Below are 23755 nucleotides of genomic sequence, written 5' to 3'. Positions count from 1 at the left end.
TGTTTCGATCTTTCATTATGATTTAGTTTTATTATGTTTGGCTTGTAGAAGGCAGAAGTAGATAAAGATTTGAATGAGGTCGAGCAGAAGATTCGTGAGGAACAAAAAAAGGTACATCAATAATTTCTACTTTTATTAAAGGGCAGGTACAACTGTGGTATACAGATTTTACTTCTCATTTCTATAATACAGCAATTATAACAAAGAAAAAGTAAGAAAATCAAGATAGTTTTTTATAAGATAGAGATGAAGATATAAAATATAAAAATTAAATCATCTCACAGTTTCATTCTATTTTATTCTATAATTATTGTAAAAATTATACAAAATTTAAGCTAATTAGTATGAGAATATGTATAAAATATAAATTTTTAAGTACATAATTGATATTTATACATTACACATTACATTAGAAAAGGCTTCATTTGTTTTCATTACATTTGCATAGGTAATGCTAGTGCTTTGTTGCATTGCATGGTAAAATAGTTGTAGCATAGATTGCTATCAGAAAAGTATATTTGCTTGCAACTTTTTATTTAAGGCTCTAATCTGGTACATGTGTTGTATAATTTAATGATGTCAAATCAAATATATGTAATACATTCAATCATGCTTAAAGTTAATAAAAGTATAATTGTTTAAATTAGATTTGAGTCTTAAACTTTTATAACTATGTATGACATTTCTTTATATTTTATGTAAAAAGTGATATGCTAATGATCACATGTACTGAAGTTGTCAATGTTGATATAATATTATTTGTTATTAACAATATGTGATAAATGCGTTTATGAGTGAAAATAAATTTCATTGAATGATATACATAAATACATAAGCAGTATATAAGTAACACATTATAGAAATATTCCTATATTTAACTCTTTCACAGTTTAGCTGGAAAGAGACTTGGACAGAGCGTTAAATACGTTACTGTTTATTTTAGACCTTAGACAGAAATGAAGAGAGCTAAAGAAGATAGTATATATAATAAATTATTATATGTAATAATATATTAATGAAAGATCTTCTTTAGCTTTTTCCGTTTCTGCTTAAGATCTAAAATAAACAGTAACGTACTTAACACTTTATCCGAGTCTCCCTTAGGCTAAGCTATGAAAAGTTTAAATATAAATGATATTGAATAAGTCATTATAAGTAATTTTGCATTACTATTAATAATAGGTTGATAAATTTCGGCAACAAGCTGAAGAGCAGGAATCAGTGTTGCGTGCTCAAGAAGAGGAACTTAATCTTAAACGGCAAGAATTGGAAGGCTTGCGACAAGAAGAACAGCAGTTAGAACAGCAACAAAATAAAAGCAGGGACCAATTAAATGAACTTACTAGAAATTTACAGGACACTCAGTTGCAAATTTGCCAAGCAAAAGCAAAAATCACTCATCTGCAAGAACAACAAAGACAAATGAGTGATGCAGTTGCATTGTATGACTCTGCACTTGCAGCAGGGGATGCCACTCTTGTACCTGATACTAGTTTGCAAATAATATTATTATTTTATATTACATTCTTATATTAAAATTAACATAGGTATGAAAAAACAAATAACGAAGAAGAAGCTAGTGAAAAGAAAACAGATTCCTTTTCAAATGCAAATGGAACTGCATTAGATGGGTTTGAACAAGATCCTTTTGCATCTAGTAAAGCTCAAGAAGCATTTGGTGCATCAACACCAGATCCATTCGGAAATGCATTTCCATCTCAAAACCCCACTGTAAGCTTTTTTCAATTTAAGTAATCATCTATTTTAATTACATAATATATAAATTAATAATGTATTTGTAATTATGATTACAGGGAGGATTCACATCTGATCCATTTAGTGCATTTGATGATAACAGTGTTATAAAGCAGGATCCATTTGATCCATTTGGGGATGGAAAAAGAACTGATACTAAAACTACTACTACAGTAGCAGTAAGTTGTCAAACTAACAATGATTAAATCTTATAAAAGTTATAACAATTATTAGAGTTGATTTTTTTTCTTTCTTTTAGGCGACAAAAGATCCATTTGGTGATGACCCATTTGCAAATCTTCATGCACCACCTCGTCCAGAAAGTCCTAGTCCTGCTCTTCCTCCTAAAAAAGCAAAACAGCCACCACCACGGCCAGCACCTCCACGACCGACTCAAGGACCTACTGGTCCTCTACGAGCAGCACCAGCACCAGCTACTCCTTCTCATACTCCTGATCGTTTTGCAAATGCTAATTCTGATCCCTTTTCTGCTCAACAAGGAATTATCGATAATAATAACAGCACTAATTTTAATACGTCTACTGGATTTGCAGATTTTGCAAATTTTGATTCCAAGGTATGTATCTTATTGTTTTCAAATTACTTATTACGTTGTTGAGAATTATGCTTTTGTTCTATTAGTTAGTAGAACAATCATCCTTTTAGCACTTTTAATCGCAATAAACAATTTTTGTTCCTTTCTGTTTAAGTGTTCCCATATATCATCCTGACCATATCCCTCCTTTCTCAGTTTTGTGAATTTCTAGTATGTTATTATGTATTTTAAATATAGATATTTTGAATGGAAAATGAAATATATTGGTATGATTTAGATATTCTTTTACATAAAATAGTACTGATGTTAATGATAAGATGCTTATTAACCATATTTCTAAGAAGCAAAGATGCTTAATGTCAATATGTGTCATTCCAATATATCGCAATATTATTTTGTAACATATATTTATATTTAAAAAAAGGATTAATTATATTTTTTGTTTTATATTTAGGTAGACGCTGCACAATTTTCAGTTTATTCATTGACCTGGCTCCTGGAGCATGCTGTCTACAAATCGATTAATTTATTCTCTTTGTTCCAGTATTATCTTTTCATTTTATGATATTGCATGGCAATTTTTGATTATTTAATTATTCATATTCAAACGAAATGTTCGAGTTGATTCAATTAATTGAACACTACAGAATATTAGAAAAAATCTTCACTAATTTGTCTATCTATTTATGAATTATCAATGTTTGGACGCTGTTCCAATTATGAACTGTTTGAGGAGCATTCAATTGTGTTAATATTTAAGTAATGTATTTTTTCGTTTCATTTATTATGTGAATCGCAAATATGAATTGCAAATTTTTGTAAACATAACTTATCAACATATAACTACACTATAAAGAGACTTTTCTAATAAACTGTATATTAGAGCACTGTATATTGTGGTTTTTAATATTATAACAAGACTCATGTGAATGAACTCGAATATTTTAATGCGCTTGCAACTGAATGTCTTTTAGTATTCGACAGCAGCCACGTATGGTCCAGCAGCCTGACGATAACCAGCGGTTTTCGCGTTATTCTTTCTACCTTTTCAGTAAACGAAAATTGACCACTGAAAAAAACCTGCTTCAGCCTGAACCAACACTGAATCGAACGGCACCACCCAGACCAACGAGCAGAACACATACAGTATCAACGGTAACTCCAAAGCTGCTGGATTTCACGGAAGATCCCTTCAGAGATTATCGATACGAAGATCCCTTTAACAGACCGGATCCTTTCGCTGACGATGTAGAAGACCTTAACGCGAATAAGAGTGAAACAATAGCAGGCAAAATGGATCCATTCAGTTACGGAACAACTTCAGTAATTCCTCGTAAAAATTCGTTCACAAAAAGCTTCGACACTGATTTCTCGAATACTTGTACTCTGACTAAGATCAAGGTTGATAAGGACAATTCTAAATTTGATACTGATTTCGTGAAAGCGTTCTCCGACGACAACAAAAATATAAAAACCATCGAGTCCGATGCGTTTTCCAACACCAAGATGAAAACGATTGACATAGATGAAGCATTTTCCACTAAGAATGAAAAGTCTACTAAAAAGCACGGACAAGATGTAGCACATAATAGATTTAAATCTAGCTTTAACGATAAAAAATCGAAAAGCGAGATGGGTAAGATTTGGAACGGCAATAACACACCTATGATGTTAACCGAAAAACAACAGTTTGTTTGGGCATCCGAACAAAGTTTAAAGACCGAAGAGGAAAGGCGTAGACGCAAACAGCAAGAAGAAGCGGAATTAGCTTTAGCTCTTGAACTGAGTAAGCAAGAAAAATCCGGAAAATTATAGGCTTGGTCAGTAAAGCACTTTCTTTTCTATTCATTTGGTTGATTTAATACATATATATTTTCGGATACAACGACTTTACGAATCTTGATAACGAAATCAGAACTAAATCGTATATGATATATTAATTCCGTACGATCGTAAAGTGACTATGAGATTTCGGGATCCGTGCTAATGAAGGCTACGAAAGATAACCGCGTACAAATTGCAATTATATGTAATGCTTATTTTTAATACTATTTAGCATATCATAATTGCTGCGAAACGAGAACAGAAAATATTTAGGAAAACAAAATACAGAAGTCAGTCAAACATACAGGTATCCAAGAATTCGTAGAAACATATTGATTACGCAAAATCAAGAAGCATTTGACTGCATACATAATCAATTTTCGATGTGGTCTTTTTGGTTTTCATTCGACACAAAGTACATTCAACTACTTAACTGTATTCTTACAACCAAACTATGGACACATTGAACATTATTTAAATATAACAAAAATTACATTGAATCGCGCGCCCTTTTCGTCACTCTGATTTATCACAGAGAGATCGATCGATTTTGTAAAAAAGAAAAAGGAAAGAAAAAAAAAATTAACCATTGCCTTGCAATATCGAATTCTAAAATAACGACACTTATATACTCGTAGCTGATTGTACTCTATCGCTAATGTTAAATTAGCATGTATAAAAGCAAAATATAATGGAAGATTATTGGATTGACAATAAAAAACGCTGTGTACACGTATTCCGTGAGTTCAAAGTGAGGGGAATAGTAATATAAATGGTTATCCGCATTCAAGCAAATAAAAGGTTCTCAGCGTCGTTGTATGAAACGCACTTTAATATATATATATACATCTGTACATTTGCAAACAGCAGCGAATTGTAATGTTTCTGTTTGTCTGATCTACACTATAAACAACATTTTGTGCATGATACTCTAATTCGGTACATGTATTCATCAATATTTACGGGAAAGCATTAAATAAGTGATCATCGTTATAAAAGAAAAAAAAAATCTGACTATATAAACGTTGAATAGGTAGAAATTATTAAAATTACTGCACGCTAGTATGCTCTTCAACACGTCACTGTTGTGTGTGAGAAAATTCAATTACACTGTAAGATGCAAATTTTGCGTTTCTCTTAAGAAGCACTAAAACGCAATAGACATAAAGTGCAAAATTTGATTTTCCGTTTTATCGAATCAGGGCTTAACGAATAGATGAACAAAAGGTGCGAATAGCGAATGATGGTATTGTTATGTTATAGTAGCGTAAGTGAACCGTTCCAATAACGTGTGAGAATGCCGTCTAATTCAGCCTTCGGTCTTAGTACGTCCCAAAGAAATAAGGTGTTCAGATAAAATATAGTTCCGTGTTTGTTTCCGAAGATCTTGCGTAGTGTGGAATCATTCGAATTAAACATAAAGGACCACGTCTATCTTTACTTTTACTATTGTAATTAATATAACTTTACAACGACAACGTATTACGTATGCTGTATATATTACTGTTTGTATTATTTTATCGTAATTATTATGATTATTCTGTTATTATTGTTATATCACTATTATTCTTATTATTATTATTATTATAAAATACGTTCCTTGGTGGACTAATTTTCAGTAACTTTCCGTTCAGGTCATGTGGAATGTGTGCTGATAATATTAAAAATTTTTTTTACAATATATTATTTTGCATCAAAAAAAATATGTTCGTGAAATTACCAAGTCACTGTTACTAAAACAAAGGTGTAACGTTTAAAATGCACTGTTGAAAGAAAATTTTTGGTTCGTAATTAATCATCGTTGTTTCAACACAGTTGAAGTGAAAACACAAAAATATCATACGACCTGAACAGAGGGTTCTACAAGGAGTGTATACACCCCGCACGGCAAGTGTTAATAGCGTGGTCTTGATAACATAAAACACCGGGCACTGTCGATGTATCATTTACCAGTGAACAAAATGAAATGTAAATGACTGTGAAATTGTATTGTATCATGTGTCATTCGCAAGCACGGTATTATTGCGTATTGGTATTGTTACTGTTTCGAATGTGTTACGAAAGGATGCGTATATACAATTTGACGGGAAATATGTAGGAACTTGTGAGGATCAAAGATGTGAGTGCCAGAACGAACTTTCATCGGAATAAACCAAATGACCTAACGTCACGCTTAATTCGAATAATGCAGAAGGCCTCGTCCAAAGAGTCGGATTAATCTTTCGTTGTACCAGCTATATTCCATTGGTGGCAATGAACGATACATTGTTTTCGTGAAATTTCATAGTATTGTTTTTTTTTCTTTTTTTTTTTTTTATCACTGAGCGTTTTCTCGGAATAACTTTCCTTGTTTAGTTAACGAACATGTAACTTCCAGTAAGATGTAGTTGTACTTTGACATCTTAATGTGTGCTAAGTTTGCCAGCTTCTCTCGATTGAGCCCTGTATCAATAGATTGGGTGCTTAGCTTTCACGTCGCTGGCCGACTTGCTAGGTTATCTTATCTTTATTGTATGATTTCGTTTATCTATGTCAAGATGAAATCTTGGTACCGGGCTGCTATGATTTTACCCGATTGTTTTTGTTCCCCCCGATCAGATTGGTGCTTCAAGCAAATGATAATTGTTACTCGTTTTGCAAGGAGTTGTACATGAGATCAGCAACCATCGAAATTAAATTCTGAGGGACGATCTCGAATCTCATGTTCATCACCGTGACAGAATGTATCACTGGGATATCAGGACAGAGTTGAACCGATCAATTGACCCGATTTTCAGAGGTCTGCCCGAAAAAAAAACCAGGTACACCTTTTCAAGAGATTTCTTTATAAGTGCCATACACTCGTTGGTAAATATTACAGGATGCATTTACATAATTTCAACGAAGTTCTTTCGCGAGAATTTATTTACGTCTTGGCTTTAACAATCAACATATATTGGGCGTATTTTCTGATTGGATCGACCATGCAGACAATCTCTCCCGTCTTGAATCGGTGCAAATTTTGGCAACGAGTTACCATAAGGCTATTATGTCTGAATCATTAGACTTATGTATCGTGTTACCTACAGTCAAATGATATCTCTTCCTACTTTTAGCTCGCTCGGATGACCTTTACAGACATGTTCATTCGTAATCATCATATTATCAATGCCAATATAGGCTTCCCTTGATGGAAACATTCTAACTCACCGATCCAAAGATGATCCGAAGGGCAATATCCAACAACCTCGTCGATATCGCCAGCTAGCAACACCTCGCCAACCTCTATAACTAACTCTCTTGTATTTCATCAATCGTATTCTTTTTACCATCTAGGTCCATATCTATAATTTCAATGTCTTATTCATGATTGCATAGCAATACTTTTTACCAATTCTATGTGACAATTATTATATCAAACACACACACACATCAAAGCTGGCAGATAACGACCACTCGGCCACTCTTTGTTCTTTCTTTGTTTGGTTGTAGTACTATAACAATACTTTAAAAGGTATAATTCTTTCATAAATTATCATTAATCTTTCTCACTAGTAATTAAATATTTACACACTTTGTATATACATATACATGTATAAAAGTCATGATCTTTGTTGTGGAAAACAAATCTTATCGACATTAACTAAAATACTTTTAAGTGTATTGTGCTATCTGAAATTCTGAATATTTTAAGAATAATTTCTATTTCTTCTATATATCTTGTTTGTGAACTATGGAGTGTAGACTCTTGCATAGTATTTATTCGATACTTGTAATGAGAGAAAGTTGGAACAAACGGAGAAAAATAAAATTCGACGAATTTTATATTTTTTCCTTCGGATGAGTTTGGTAGATTCTATTCCACATATTACAACGCGAAGGTACTGGAACAAAAAATGCTTTAATTATATACAAAGAAAAAAAAAAAGAAGCAAAAGCATACATACAAATACACAAGAGAAATCGAAGTATATACGCAAGCACTACTGGATAGCGTGTTTAGAAAGCATTAGAAAATGTGATTGTGACATGTTTAGGCTACATATAAATAGAAAATGCTGTATTCCTTTTTGTTTATGTTAATACTTAAGGGGCGATGACTGTGTAAAATTCGTTTTAATTTATAACGAGCAACGTACATTTGATTTACCAATTATTTCAGATTTATACGAACTTGTGTTTGACTTGAAAAGAGTTTATTTAATTTATCTGAAACGAAACTGAAAGAACGATCTCGTCCATTAAGTTTTAACAATGAATTGCGCTAGAATAATACAAATATAATGGAATCATTAATATCATTATCGATAAGAACGTTAATAAAACCGTTGTTACCAATGTACAGGTGTGTAAAGTGAACGTTAAAATTATCTCCAATATCTTTTCGTTCATGCTACATTCGGTGTGCTGATTTGTTCAAAGTAATAGAGTGTATCCTCCTATAGAAAGGTACGAAAAGTTGGATGTTCAATTGCGAATTTATTTATCGATACTATCGCACTCGGCTACGTTGTTTCAATATTCTCGACTAAATCACCTTTATTTTCATCACAATCGGAACAATCAGCGTAATAGAAAAAAAATCTGTATTATATGTATGTCATTCAATACTGTTGTAATCATCCGTGTTCAGCGTATTACATTAGCACTTTGATTTTACTTTATAATATTCCTTGCCATTGTCAACTTACGTTCTTTCATTTTCCTTTCTTTTTCTTTATTTTAATTTACTTCGATATTATTTATATGAAAAACTGTAATCTTTCCATGATTCATCAATAAAGTATACCTTATGAAAGTAACGTTATAGAGAGAAAAATTGTCAAAGAACTTGCTAAATTACTGTCGAGAATGAGGATAACATCGTTAAAGAGTGTTATACAGACATACCTGAATAATGAACATTAACATAACGTAATCCATATCGGAATTATTACGATTATCATGCAGATACCACGAATTTTCAAATAATATGTGATAAAGCTGTATATGTAAATGTACTTGAACTATGTATAACTGACTATTCAAGTTAATTAATACCCCCTAAAAAAAAAAAAAATTTTTTTTTATACATTTAGAGATTCGAGATATATAAAACTAAAGAGGAGATAGGAGTTGTAGCGATGCTTTGTTAATTTTAAGTCAACGACTCCGCAGTAGTAATTATAGGAAAGGTGTCACGTAATCGCTTTGTTCTCTGTGTGTAATCAGCAACAAAAGCACTTTTTGAGCAGCGTATGTTATATTAATTATACAAATATACATAAATGTATGTATTTTCGGTAAACAAATTTCTTCGAGAGACTGAACAATTGTAGGAGAACGTCCTTCGAAAAACGAAATTTCGGAGTGTAGAGAGTGGTTTCTTCATGTACGATCTTTGTATTGTCGTGAACGTCACGAAGAAGACGTTTAGGTAATTTCACTCTTAACTTACGTGTCACGCCAGATCTCAGCCAATGTTCCCGAAATTCTTTTTCGAATCGTAAAATAATTAACGATGCGGCGGCAGACTGTAAAAAGCTTGAACCGAAACTTGTTACATCGCGATCAATTAGAGGAAGGCAAAAGGAATTAGTTCTCGCGAGGCGAAGTACGACTATGTATTAAGAATGGTGTTTCGCGTTGTAGAGAAACGTTTAATATTTTTTGTAAAGTTCCTCGGAGAAATCTTCACGGTCAGGAACATAACTAAAGAGACACGAGAATGTGGAACATCTTCGTGAGATCGAAAAAAAAAAAAAAAAAAACGTGAAATCTCGAAGATGCCCACTGCGGATAAACAGTTATTTCGAGATTTGTTTGCTGTTTGTTTAACATCGAAAAAGAAAATGCTGTTGCACATGTGTACACGTAGGTGATTCGTACGCCGATAATTTGTTCGTTTTTACATATACCGCGAAAGTAGAAAATGTTGAGACTGTACTATTACTACTACTACTACTACTACTACTACTACTACTACTATATTATTACTACACCCACGTGTATACCAGTGTCTCGTAAACTTGAAGTACAGCGACATTGTTCACACGAAACGATACTCTTTAGTCGACAAAAAGAACGAACATTTTTTGCATATTTACGTAATAACAAAATCATTAGTTCCACTCGGTGGATTTATTCATTTGGCAAATTGCAACTTGTACAAAGAGTATCATACGCCTCTTTTTTATTGCATCGTTAGCTGACTTTAAATAATTTAATTGACACATTCTGTGCCGTGTGACTGATTGATGTTTGACGAATTTTGCGAAAAAATGTATCAATGAAAGAAAGAATTTTTATTGATAAAAAATATTTTGCTTTTTTAGAATTAAAAGAGAATAAGTAAAAATTTGGTGGGAATATGAACCGTTACGCATAATCACAATATTCTTTGAATGAAATATTGTAATGTAACTTTTACAACTTTACTTACTAACACTGAACGTGTTAAATATTATACCTTTGTTCAATGTCTTTCTTAAGACATGTATCTCTATTTCGTAAAATACATAAGAACGATATAATTTGTTGCTGTCTGTGCTACAAGTTGACAAATAGATCGGAGTCTGGTCATTCAAGACACACTGTTGTACGCTCTAAATATTCCTGAACGCTCGCTATTTAGCTGGTAACAAAGATAATCTATTCGCCGAGCGTCTGCCAAGACGCAGGCGAATACTAATTTATTATTATCACTCGTTGAAACTCACGTCAAATGAACGTCGTTCACGTTTGAAATGATTCTCGAGTAAATGTAATTCATGATTTTTTCATCGAACCACTAAAAACTGAAATATTTCGCGACTGTTGCAGAAACTGTATATCAATGATAACATAAAAGTGTCTCCGCGGAAGTAACGATAATTCATCGTCGTATTAATTTTAATCTTGTTTCATATCCATCGTTCTTTATTATTTTATAATACGTTTCTTCTATATTTTTTCAAATATGAGTGCTCTTAAATGGTATTTTGTAATTGAATATATTTGGAACTGGATAAAAAAAAATACTCAAATTTTGAATCAATTTTTTCGAATTGGATGTACATGCTTGTATCCTCTGCCTCTTTTCTCTTGATAAAATAGTGAGTAATTACAATAAGTTTTTGTTAAATGTGGCCCCTGTGGCCATGTAATTGATAAATATATTGTACTAATGTTACGAGTTCTTATAGGGAAATACGTATAGCAAATCGTTGTTTTACTATAATACAACCCCCTTGTACATAATAAGTTTAAATATACAAATATCTGGTTCAGTACGTGTACGTTAACCTCTGTATAATCACTTCTCCCCACTTTTAATTTTCAATACCCTTTGGAAAAGAAGTGTAACTTTAAACTTGTTTTACAAAAATTTTGTTTATAATTGTTCTGAATTTAAGAAGCGATTATATATTGGTGAAAAAAGGTACATATTTTATATTAGTTCAACTGTAAGAAAAACAATTTTGGATATTTTTTTAACTTATTACAATTGTATATATTTATATAGTGTCAAAATTTACTTTGAAATTTCGAAAGAGTTAGTTCTATTTCAAATCGTTACATTTCCTCGATAATATTAAAATTCTCACATAAGAAATCAAATTTAATAAACTGTTTTTATAAGAGCATTTTGCATTTGATACACATACATATTAAGAATTAGTAATATTAATATATTTAATTGTCTCACGGAAAATAGAGACAAATGTTACGCTCCTGAAATGTCGATTTATTTACCGCGAGATGTCATCGTTACGAAAATACTATGGCGGAAACCCTACAATGCATTCGCACCTGGTCATACCGGTTTTAAATTTAAATAAAAATAACATTGTATCGTCGACAAATACTAATAACTATTCATTGAATTTTGTAAGTCTTTCGAATAAAGAATAAACATGATAAAAATTTACCTTTACCACATGTACGCAGTTCATATCACACAAAATATTACAGTACTTAAAGATTAATATATACTTATTCTGAGCATTACTAAAGGAAACTAATGAAATGAAAGATTATCGTATATAATTTTAAGTATTAAAACATTACTAACAAAATAAGTCAAATACTGTTATTATAAAAATATATAACACGTTTTAAATCATATAAAAATTATTAAAAAGTATTAATAAAGAATACCTAAAAATATGATGTATTTAATTACCATTTATTTAAGAAAGATATATATTGAGATAAAGAATAGTGTTCTTTTTGTCTGAATGCCTTAAATAGCCGCCTCTTTTAAATGCGGTATACGTTTTCTATTGTGATCATCGTATCGTTACGCATTTCAAAACGAAACCGTATCACAAAAGTTCATTAACTGCGATTTAAAGGTCTATGGAATATTTAAGTCCGTTTTATTATGTTTTTTAAATTAATTAATTATGTTTATATCTCAAAATATATATTTTTATAAAATAAACAGTAGGTTAGAAGAAGGACTTGGAATTTGTGTAGCAGCTGATGTGTAAAGATGGCCAAGCTCAATACAAACAAATAGTGATCAGTGATGTGCTGATTTTACAACTAACTTTGTATCTAAGGGGTGAGTAATTTTCATTCGCGTAAATAACATAGACAAATAGTTTTATTTTTCCATTATTGGGATATCTTTTGAAAATATTCAGAATTTTGCGAAATATTGAATAGTAAACTGACACCTGTCCTGACCTGCTCAATAAAATTTCTCATTTACGTTGAATTTACGACAAAGCATTGCCTTTTCATGCAAATTTTTAGAAACTGATTCTTATACACAAATTGACGTGTTCTTCACGATTTTATCAAGATTTATTTGATAAACTGGAAAATATGAAATATTCTAATCTATTTTTTAAATATAAAAAGTCGAAGTTAGTCTTTTTAAATTATTAATGCAATATTTTGAAGAAAAATTTTTTTCTAATTATTTTTTTGGCATCTTTTAAATTGAATGTTATTTGTACATTCCTAAATTTTATTGGGTTTTTTATTATAATACTTTTGTATTTATAGATAAATGATAAGAAAATTTAGTTTGTTATATACTAAAAAATGGCTTATGATCCACGTAATATAAAGTATCCATCAGAAATGCACAACCATCAACATAACCAGTCTAATATAAGTGGATATCCATATTCTGGACATCCAGCACAACATGTTCAACAAACAGATGAAAATAGAAATGAGAATAATTGTGGAAATAAAGAGACATGTCCACAAATATCCCATCAGTCTTCTGGCACACAGACTATTCAAAAAGTAGATGCAGCAACAATGACTGATCCATTACAAATAGACTTTAGACTTACTTCTGAGTACTTAGCACGATGTTCTAGTACATTAGGCTTACCATATGTAACTAAGTATGAGGAAAATAGCAATAACTCAACACATACTTGTCAAGAAGTTAAATCAAAAATTGAATTTGAAGTGGAGCCACAACATATCAATGGTAAGTACTTGTGAAGAAGTCTAATGCAAATTATATATATTTTATTTCATATTTTCTTCTGTCTTAAAGTAATTGTTCTAAATGTTTAAGGTATGTTAATCTATCATTGCCCAGAATGTGCATATAGATTTGAAGATCGAGAGGCATTATATGAGCATCTTGAAGATCACAGGCAACGGCCCTACACTTGTGATATTTGTGGTGCAAGTTTAAAGCGCAAGGAACATCTAGATCGCCACAAACAAGGACACAATAAGGATAGGCCTTATCAGTGTAACATGTGCTGCAAAGCATTTAAACGCAATGAACATCTTGCACGTCATATGATTATTCATTCAGGTAGCAAAAATCAAGTTTGTACAGAGTGTGGCAAAGCTTTTTATAGAAAGGATCACCTAAAGAAGCACTTGCAGAGTCATAATAGTAGCAGAAGCAAAAATCTAAATAGTTCACAGAATAATCAAAATAGTCAAAATAATGGAGAGGAAGGATTAAGTAGTTTTGCAATGATGATGAGGCAGGCTGGGCCACCTCCATTTTCTATTTTGAGAACTTAATACATTTTTACCTTAATCTTAAAACAAAGTTGTTTTGTAATTTAGGCAATTTAAATTTAAGAGATTGATACAGCGAGCTTTATCAGAGACACTTTCATGATATAACAGAGTAGTTGTTGATGGTTCTGAATTTTGCAATTATATATATTAGTCTGGAAATACTACTTTCACATAGCAAGAAAACGGGCTCTAAAATACGGTAATGCCCGGTTAGCGGACGCAGACTTTGGACATAATTGCGTCTACTGTCGGGGGAGGTAGGTGTTCCAGCAATTGCCCGGTCTTATCTTTCTCTGGCTCGCTTGCATCTGGGTTCGTTGGGGACGAGAACGAGATATATTGAGGGCAAGTAAAATAGAATGAAATGTTACTTCGAACGGCTATTTTACGATACCATGGAATAAGAAATTGTGCTTATTTGCAAAGTTAGGAAAGTTACTTATATTATTTCATGCTTCTATAGTGTTTTTTTATTATTGTTTTTATTATTATACATAGATATTTAAGTACATATGTATTATAACATCTGTTTTATATTCCCATTTTAGTCTTTCATTAGTTAATATTGCACGTCTAACTGAAAATTGTTTAAATATAATCGTGTTTGGTATCATTTTCATCACACGGATCTCAGTAATTCGATTACAGCAATTTCATAATTACAGAGTGAAAAACAAAACTTTGATGTTTCTTATTTCGGTGAGTCATTAGTACTTGTGTCATCACCGATGGGGGATGTTGATAACGCGTACCCTTGACGAGTTCGAAACTCCCAGTGAACTGGTGGGGATGACTCTGCTAACAAGGAGAGGTCCCGAAGTGTTACACCGGCTTTTTAATGAGCTTTTGCACAATGATAGAGTGTGATAGACTGAGCGTGAACACTTCAATCTTATTGAATCCGTGGATTCAACACTCTTTAGAGGCTCACCGATGCAAGTTTTATTCCGTCGCACAAGTATACCGTTTAGGTGAGCGATTTTTATACGCTAAAGACACAATTTGAAAGATATAATATTTTAATACAAGATCGAGATTCGCCCGTTGTACAGAGACTGACTTAAAATGGTAAATTGGTTTCCTATACAATATAACTTACGGTCTAAAGCTGGAGGGGTTGGTGACTGAGGGTGCAATGGTTTCGGCTAGTTTGTTCTAGTGGGCAATGCGCGCGGCAAAGTAGTGAAAAACAAGGGGTGACTCAGGCTTAAGATAATATTGGCTATCACAAGGACTTGCAATTCTGAAGTTAGTGGTATCCGGTTTTAGAGGGCAGACGGCCGATAGTATTTACCAAGAGTGAGTGCTGATACTGTACCTTCTTTGCCACAGGTTCGAATCGCAGTGGAAGAATTTTTCAATATTTTCTTTTCCTCTTTTTACAGCTTTTTTAAACATATATATATATGTTTACTATTTGTGACCATCCTTTGAATATTTAAATATTCATTTTTTTTTTAAACCGACTCCATCACGCTCGCTCTTGATAAAGATAGTCAACTTTGAGAAGATTAATGTAGATCGCAAATTTAACGTTAAATATCTCGTAAACTATTGGCCGTCTGCCTCTAAACCCCCGGATACCACTGGTTTCAGAATTGGAAGCTCTATCATTGTGCAAAAGCTTATTAAAAAGTTGGTGTAACACCTCGAGATCTGTTCTTCTAAGTGGGCAAAACCTGCGTCCACTAACCGGGCATTACTGTAATTCTGTAAATTTTATATTTGCCTTTTTAATATGCCTCTAATATGCACATTATTCAATTTTTTATATAAATTACAACTGGGTATAAGCCTGGTATTGTTAAATTTTTTTCTCTAGATTTTACATTGAGAATAACGTTCCAGATATATGGAAACAACAAGGAAAAATATAAGGTCATTCTGTAAATAATATGAATTTTTTAAATACTTTCAAAACATGGAATATAAACATGTACTTAAAAACTATAATTTTTCTATGTGTTTTCCATCATTTTCTAACTTCTTATGCTCGTAAAAATTACTATATTTCATAAAGATCCGTATCTCTAATTTATATAGCTTTCCAAGATTTTTTTTTAATGTAGATGAACAGTGGAACAATTGGAGTAAATATTTAAAATTCCAGTTTGTTTCATTGTAACAAGTAGATTTTGTTCAACTCTAACATCAGTATGTTCTTATCAAATTCTACAAGTTTATCAGATCAAAACTACAATTTTCATTTTACAATTTTTAAAACTATCTTGCACTAACTAAAAATTCTTTTCAGACTTTGTATATGCTACAGACGATTATAATCGCAATGTCTTTTTTTAAATTCATACAGTATAGATTGGCGAAGTTTTGAAATAATTCCCCAAAAAAACTTCACAGTTTAATTGAAAGAAAAACTTTGTCCATTTGAAAAATTTAATGTTGATTACGGATATTCCACGCAATGTCTTATATTGCCACAACAATGTTGACGTTCGTAGATGTACGTAATGTATTATTAGAACGTAAACATTGCGGCAAGACTTATCTGTTGAAATAAAAATAAGAGGCAATGTATTACAACATTTGCTAGAATAAATTCAGCGATAATAAGACGTATCCGCGGTTCTACAATTTGAAAGTAATAATGATTATTTTACGATCTTCGGTGACCTTGAATGACCTTTAACGATAGCGTGCTGAAATTGCCACAACAGCGACTATCACGCACAGCGATAAAAAAAAGTATAGCATTCCATTTCAAAAAAATAAAGATAACCTGGAAATCTCCTTTACGCCTCTATCCACGTAAAAAGTATTTATATCACATTATGTCCACCTCCATATCATACAAATTTTGTATACATTTTTCTATATTGTTACAAGTAACGAAAATCTTCCAAGTGGGCAAAGTTTTTATCCGATCCTGTATAAATCAAGTAGTTGATTTACCTATTTACCTGTTCATAAATTTTACTGCTGTACTATGTTGTTCTATAAAAAAAATTGATATTATTTACAGAATGACCTGATATTCTTCTGCAAGAAATTGAATTTTTAGTTTCAAATTTAATAAAAGCTATTAGTATATTGATTAGATATATGCTACTGTATTCTAAATTAAAGCAGCTTTTGGAAGATCAGCTACTAAATATTTTCACCTTTAAGCAGAAAATGATGCAAATACTTTATAATACAGTGCACAAACAATTCTTGTTATGCTCAAGATGTTCAAAGGTAAAAAAGAAGATGCGTATTTGTTATGTATGATGTGTAAAAGAGGAATGAGGATACATGATTTTGTTTTCTGCTAAAATAACAGTATCAATCATCTTGGATCATGTGCCTAAAAAAAGAAACAGCATAATAACATCTATCTTTGCACGTAATTATGAAAAAGCGACATAAAATTAACGTTAAGAATAGTTTATAACCAATGAGATACATTTTTTAGTTCTAGCTGGAGAGGAACATTGCACAAAACTACGCCTTCTGAAGAAAAAAAAGCAAAAGCTGATAAAATACGGTTTTGCTTGAGTGAGACGTAATTCTATTCTGTAATTATGTAATATCGGTGTTAATTTACGGTCTTTTCTCTATTATTTTTTTTTTTAGCTTTCATATTAGAAATTATAAACAAATAATGTTAAATGAAATTTTCACGATTTAGTTAGAATAAAGCGATTGCTTAACAATGACTACTGCAATGTTCCTAAATGTTTAAAGTTGAAAAATAGCGATGGATGTAAGAGTAAAATTATGTTAAATGATAATTTAATATTTACAGTTTATATTGCGCGAATGTCAGTGTATGTATGAGTGTTACTGCATGTGAGTGCTCTATGCGTTATGTATAGATACGCGTATAATATCTGTTACACGTTGTACCATACTAATATCTATTATACGCGTATTTACACGTAAAATGTTGTTATGTTAAATTGCCCCTGTACATTATTTATATTTATTAAGAAGAACCGACCATATATCGGTTTTATTATGTAATGCTTCCAAGGTGTACATAATTGTACACGTATGTGAAATATGGTTAAAAAAATGATCAACGTTTTGTTAACGGTTGTAGCAACTACAGTTAAACTAATAAACCATTATTATATAAAATTACAAATTATCTTAAATTAAATTCAATTCAATGCTACACTCGGTTAGTGTTGAATCAAGGATATTTGGAGAAAGAAGGAATTGTGAATAATGAAAAAAAAAAAGTCAGCATATTTTCTGAGATGATTTTTCATACAATTTTTATATATATATATATAGATATATATTATATATATAGGGTATTACATAAAGCAGCACTGGGAAATGTCCGAAAAAATGTTCACAAACTTTAAACTTCTATCCTCGCAACCTAAATTCGTCTGTCTGTATTTTTCATTATACCTACATCTCCCTTTTATACGTCTCCTTTTCTCATCTACTACATAAGTCTTGCTTTTTGTTTCTCAAACCGTACCTTTTTTCCTTGCCCTTACGTTCCTGAAGATTACATGTTTCTTATGCACTCTATACAAAAATAAAACGCTGAGATCATCAGAGAGTTCGCATAGTTATACACAATTTCTCTTGTTAGTCCTTCTTTCTTTCTTCCTTTCTTATTTTCTTTTATCTTATTTTTCCTCTCTGTTCTGTTCATATCTTTCTTCTCTCTCTCTTTCTCTCTCTCTCTCTCTTTCCCCTTTTCTTTCTCGCCTGTTCTCCCTTTTGATTTACACGCCATGACGAACAAACGGTATTACTTTACTCTTTCCTTTGTACCTTGGAAGACTGTGGTACAAATGTTTCGATGAGGAACAAACGGAAATAAAGAAACGAACATGGTGGACTTGAACGAAAGACTCGTGTCTCCTGTATTGCGAGTAAAATGCGTTTGCAAATTTGACTATTTCCCTTTCTTTCTCCCTTTATTATCTATCGGATGTCCGGAAAATCCACAACCAGGAACGCAATCTTAGATTCGAAATTGAACGACGCGCGAATTTTTTTCTTCTCTCTCTCTCTCTCTCTCTCTCTCTCTCTCTCTCTCTCTATCTCAAAGGAAGTACATTGTTCATCGACGTTACATTTCTATCGAATACTTTTGCTCTTTAATTCGAAGCTACTAAATTTAACTGCAGTTCTGGCAGTAATCTATTCGCATTTCGAAATACACAGTTTACCATAACACGCTAGACAGCTGGTGAATAAATCGGAAAGACGAACGAAGACATATCTTTTTCTTTCGTTTTTTTTTCTTTTTTCTTTGAAAAGAAGGAAATACAATTCAGTTCGAGATGTATCGCTACCGAAGCCTCGAGTTTCCTAAATAATATCCTCTATTCGTGTATACATATAAAGCGTTGTCGAAATTAATCTCAGAGTTCCCTACGATTTATATAGAAAATATTCACCATCCACAATTTGGCTATTCTATTACAAAAGTATATATACCTTGCTAACATTTGATCGGTCGCAATGTAAGTACCTTGCGCTATTTCGAGTAATCTATAAAACGTCAGCCTTTGCAGTCTCGTAAAAAATTGTAAGAATATCTTTCTTACGGATCTTTAGTATTGCGTTTATGTGTTCAATGAAAGTGTACCTTAAAAAACCATTTAGACTTATTTCAACAAATTACAGTACATGATCTATTTAGTACCCTCTGCACTTTACGTCGCCTCGTAAGAAAAACAAAAAAAAAAGCTATTTAAACATTACGAAAAAAAAAACCTTTAACCTGATCAACACGTGAAGGAAGTAGATTGATTCATCAGTACAAAGGGTCGAAACTATTTCATACTTGTTTTTTTCTTCTCTTCTTCTTTCTCTTTTGCTATATTGTCGTAATGGAAATTAAAAGAAGAGGAAAAACAAAAGAAAAGGAAAGAAATCGTTTCATTGCGTCGCGGACTCTCCGGCTACTCGGTAGATGCCTATTTTACGCGTAATGACTTATCTGTAATGCGTACTTATTATATCCCTAGGCTATTGGAAAAAGAGGAGTTTAAATGCTTTGTACTATGTCGAGGAATTTGTATATCTTTCCATATTTTCCTTCCGTCGTTACTCGCCTGTTGTGCTGACGTCTCTGTTTGAAAAACCGGTAATCACATTTACGCACACGCGCACAGAGGACGCACGCAAAAAACGCAAGCACACACACCACGCCGACTGGACAAGTCGAGAAACTGAACCGCGGCAGCTGGATTCTCCGATAAAATATACACGTAAGAACAGTGCCCGTTGGTTCATGCAAAACTCCTCACTCGTTTTATAAATCCTTCGCGATCTAGCTCCTCTATATCTTCCCTTGGATCGTTTCTTTCTTTTAATTTACCAAAGAAATCATTAAGATTTGTACAATCTGTCGAATTAAAAATTAATCGCTCGATTCTCAATTGTGAAATCCTATTTTTTTCTTTTTAATACGCAAAATCAAGGGTGGAGATAAAAATTGATCGGTGTATGTATAGATATTAGAATTAAGAAGAGATCGTTGAAATGAATTTTGGAATTTAACGTAAAAGCCGAAAATTGCATTATTACGAACAGAGGGGATGAAATTAGACGATAAAGTATCGAACGTAGTAACTGCGACGTAACTACATTTACAATTGTTTAAAAATCAAATGGCTCTATTCACAGTGAATTCTATAAAAAAAAAAATTCTGTACTTCTCAAGAAATAATTTCTCTCCGTTTTTGTTTTCTTCTCTTTTTTTTTACTCCGAAGCGATGTATTTTTGCTTTGACGTTCATCTGTTAAGTTTAACCTCCCTCTTTCTTTCACTCTTCTTCTTCGTCTTCGGTTCGCTATTTACAAAGAGAGAAGCGCGTGGAGAATGCTTCAGCTCCTCTAAATACATTATACGCTTTCCTTTGCGGCACTTCTTTCTTTCTCTTTCTTTCATTTTTGCATGAACCAACTGAAATTTGTAGCTCGCGCGCGAAGTAAATTATTTATATACTTCACGCAGAAAGCCATTTCGAATCGAATTCGCTTTCGGCTCTATTCTGGATTAGTACGATTAAGAGTTTTTTTCGACATTGCGTAGAAAAATATGGTTCTCATTGTCACCCTCATCTCTCAGAGAATCGCATTTGATTTATAACAAACTGTTACTTTTTAATCTTTTAGTTTTTTTTTTCTTTTTCTCTCTCTTTGTCTTCCCTGTTCGAGCAATTACTTTTACGTCTGATCGCTCATTGGAAACAGTCCGTTTTTACGATAACTACGCTGTTAATTAACGAGAAAAATCAGTGCTCGAAATTGTGTTGTTATTCATGTACGGAAATAGAAAGTTATGTTAGTTTTCATTTCTGACGTCTTTCTAAAGGATGAAATGGTTTTAAACGCGATCAGCTTAATATCATTCGCAAACACGATGTTCCATTTCGAGCAATGATTACTTTCGAACTTACTACAGAAAATGAGTTTTTAAGTATCTAATCGTATCACTGTAAACGATCGTATACAAATGATACAAAAGTGTAGTAATAATAATAATGATAATAATAACGACGTGTGATTCGTGCAATTTAACTCTCTACGGTTTGGCAATACCTTCAAAGTGAAGAAGCATCGCTTACATTTACGAATGTTTTTCCCATTTTTTTACGGCGCGAATAATTCGAAAGGCCTAAATGTAAATTTCTTTCGACCTTCGAACTTTTAAACATTTCAAAGCGTTTCGATCCATTTTAGAAGCTGTTAAATACTTGCTACAATTAGCGAGAATCCGACCATAGAGAATTAAATGTACGAGCGCAAAACATTTGTTTCTTTTTAACCACGTGAAAAATAAATTGTACAAATTCCCGTAACGTTATTTTTCTTTTTCCAGATTTAAGATTCTTCTTCTCTTCTTTCTTCACAGTTTCGTGATAAACTGCAAAACGAGATGTACGTAAATTCAATCTTTTATTATCATTTTTTGTTTTGTTCACTCTCTCTCGCTCTCTCTCGGTTTCACTCGCAATCTCGCTCTTTCTCTCACTCTCTTAGCTCGTGCAACTTAGGCAATAAAGGCCTATCCCTTACGACTACTTATGCTCTATAAAACACGATACTTATGCTCGTTTCAATAATTAGACGCTACTATCGATTATAAAAACACAAAGTTATCTGGCCAGCATTAAAAATATAACGAAAACTGAATCGTTCTCGATTACTGATCTCCTGTAAACAGAGATTTTTATCCTCGTTATCATCCTCGGTTATATGTCAATTTAGCTTCCTTCGATTCAAGGTACGATAAGGAAGTGTGTATGTTATTTAATTAATAAAGAGGAATAAGTACAAAATGTATACACGCAAGGCTAAGAGAAAATTTCAAATTGTTCATTGAAAACCAAGTTCTATTGGAACGACAAACTGTTAGTTCTCTTACGTTGAATTCCTGCACATTTAACAAAGAGAGAAAGAAAAATGAAACTCAACATGCGTGAACCGAGCAATAAAAAGAAATGATCGAATCTTAACTGATACAGGAAAATACGTATTTCTTCATTCTTTTCACTGTCATCCCCTTTTGCCAATAACTCGTCTGAATCCTTTTTTTTTTCTTTCTCTTTCTTAAACATACGTCTTACTCTTTTCTTCTTTCTTTCAATCTTTCAATCATCATTTTCGCATTATTAAAAAATATTTCATTTTCTTCCTCTCTCGATCGCCCGTTAAACCTCTTTATTCATTCACTTTTTGTTTTTAGCTTGTTCGCGGCGCAAAAAGAGTGGCGGATGGCGAATAAAACGACGAAAAAGTTTCGAACGGGAGACGAAAGAGGAAAGGAGCATACATAGGGTGTCCCGAAAAAGAGCTACGCACGAGGCCATTCCCATGGACTTTGACTTACAAGGTGGAAAAAGTATATGCAGGTGCGATTAAAGTCCAGCGCTATGCAAAGGCACTGGAGAATTGTTTTTTTTTTCTTCTTCCTTCATTTAGAGACGCGATAACTATTTTATTCCTTCATTTTCTCCTTTTCTCAATTTTCATTTTCTCTAGGAACACCAACTACGCCTATTACCTCGACGAAGTGGTCGGTTTTGAAATATCAAAGGAGTCAAACACTGTCCGCCTCGTCGAGAATGGAAATATCAGGTTCTTATTTCTTTCTTTCTTTCTTTTTTTTTGGCTACCCTTCAAAATAGACCGCTTCTTGAGCCTCTCATTTGTTTAATCTCTCAAAAAAATCGTACGCCAAACTTTGAAAAATCTCTCTCTCTCTCTCTCTCGCTCGCTCGCTGTTTTTTATCTCACAGTGTATATATATATTTTTTTTTATTATATATATACATACATACATGCATACATGCATACGTACATACATACATACAATATAACTACGCACATGACAACGCTCTTCTTTTTCTCTCTTTTTGTTTAATCTCTCACAGGCTCTTTCTCTCTCTCTCTTTCTCTCGTTTTCGATTATATACGCACGCATAAAACGTAAGAACACATGTAAGTACACGCTTCAACATAATTCACACATACACACACGTACGCGCATACATTTCTTTTACACTTCTCTCTTCGTCTTTCAACTTAGATATCATAGTAATCTTAATATTTTTTTCTTCATCTTGTATACAAACTTACTCGCTAAAACGTATAACCTAAGGTGTACTCTCTGTTCTCTCTTTCTTTTCTTCTTTTTTCTCATGGTTACAAGTACATGGCGGTGGAGTATTTTAATACAGCTCA

At 32.4% G+C, this 23755-nt stretch overlaps 2 protein-coding genes across 2 annotated transcripts in view; both read left to right on the top strand.

Annotated features, from left to right (window-relative positions):
- The window catches only part of LOC108577054 (epidermal growth factor receptor substrate 15-like 1), a 10649-nt gene extending 5550 nt beyond the window's left edge, over positions 1-5099 (top strand). Inside the window, 5 exon segments of the mRNA XM_017940148.1 lie at positions 49-111; positions 1183-1731; positions 1815-1934; positions 2015-2332; positions 3401-5099. Coding sequence (XP_017795637.1) covers positions 49-111; positions 1183-1731; positions 1815-1934; positions 2015-2332; positions 3401-4126 — 1776 coding nt within the window. The 3' untranslated portion in view covers positions 4127-5099.
- An 8030-nt stretch (positions 5100-13129) lies between these two features.
- Positions 13130-14089, top strand: LOC108577092 (zinc finger protein 22-like). The gene is made up of 2 exons (XM_017940190.1): positions 13130-13532; positions 13623-14089. Exons 1-2 carry the CDS (start codon positions 13130-13132, stop codon positions 14087-14089), a joined length of 870 nt encoding a protein of 289 aa, XP_017795679.1.
- The last annotated feature ends 9666 nt before the right edge of the window (positions 14090-23755 follow it).

Source organism: Habropoda laboriosa, unplaced genomic scaffold, assembly GCF_001263275.1.
Source record: "Habropoda laboriosa isolate 0110345459 unplaced genomic scaffold, ASM126327v1 scaffold486, whole genome shotgun sequence".
Taxonomy (NCBI): domain Eukaryota; kingdom Metazoa; phylum Arthropoda; class Insecta; order Hymenoptera; family Apidae; genus Habropoda; species Habropoda laboriosa.
Note: the sequence above shows the minus strand (reverse complement) of the source record. Positions and strands in the feature narration are given on the sequence as shown.

Bases quoted from the DNA above. Each gene is read 5' to 3' on its own strand.
- LOC108577092 (XM_017940190.1), top strand. From the start codon at position 13,130: ATGGCTTATGATCCACGTAATATAAAGTATCCATCAGAAATGCACAAC. The intron at 13,533-13,622 runs GTAAGTACTTGT...TAAATGTTTAAG, and splicing joins GGAGCCACAACATATCAATG to GTATGTTAATCTATCATTGC.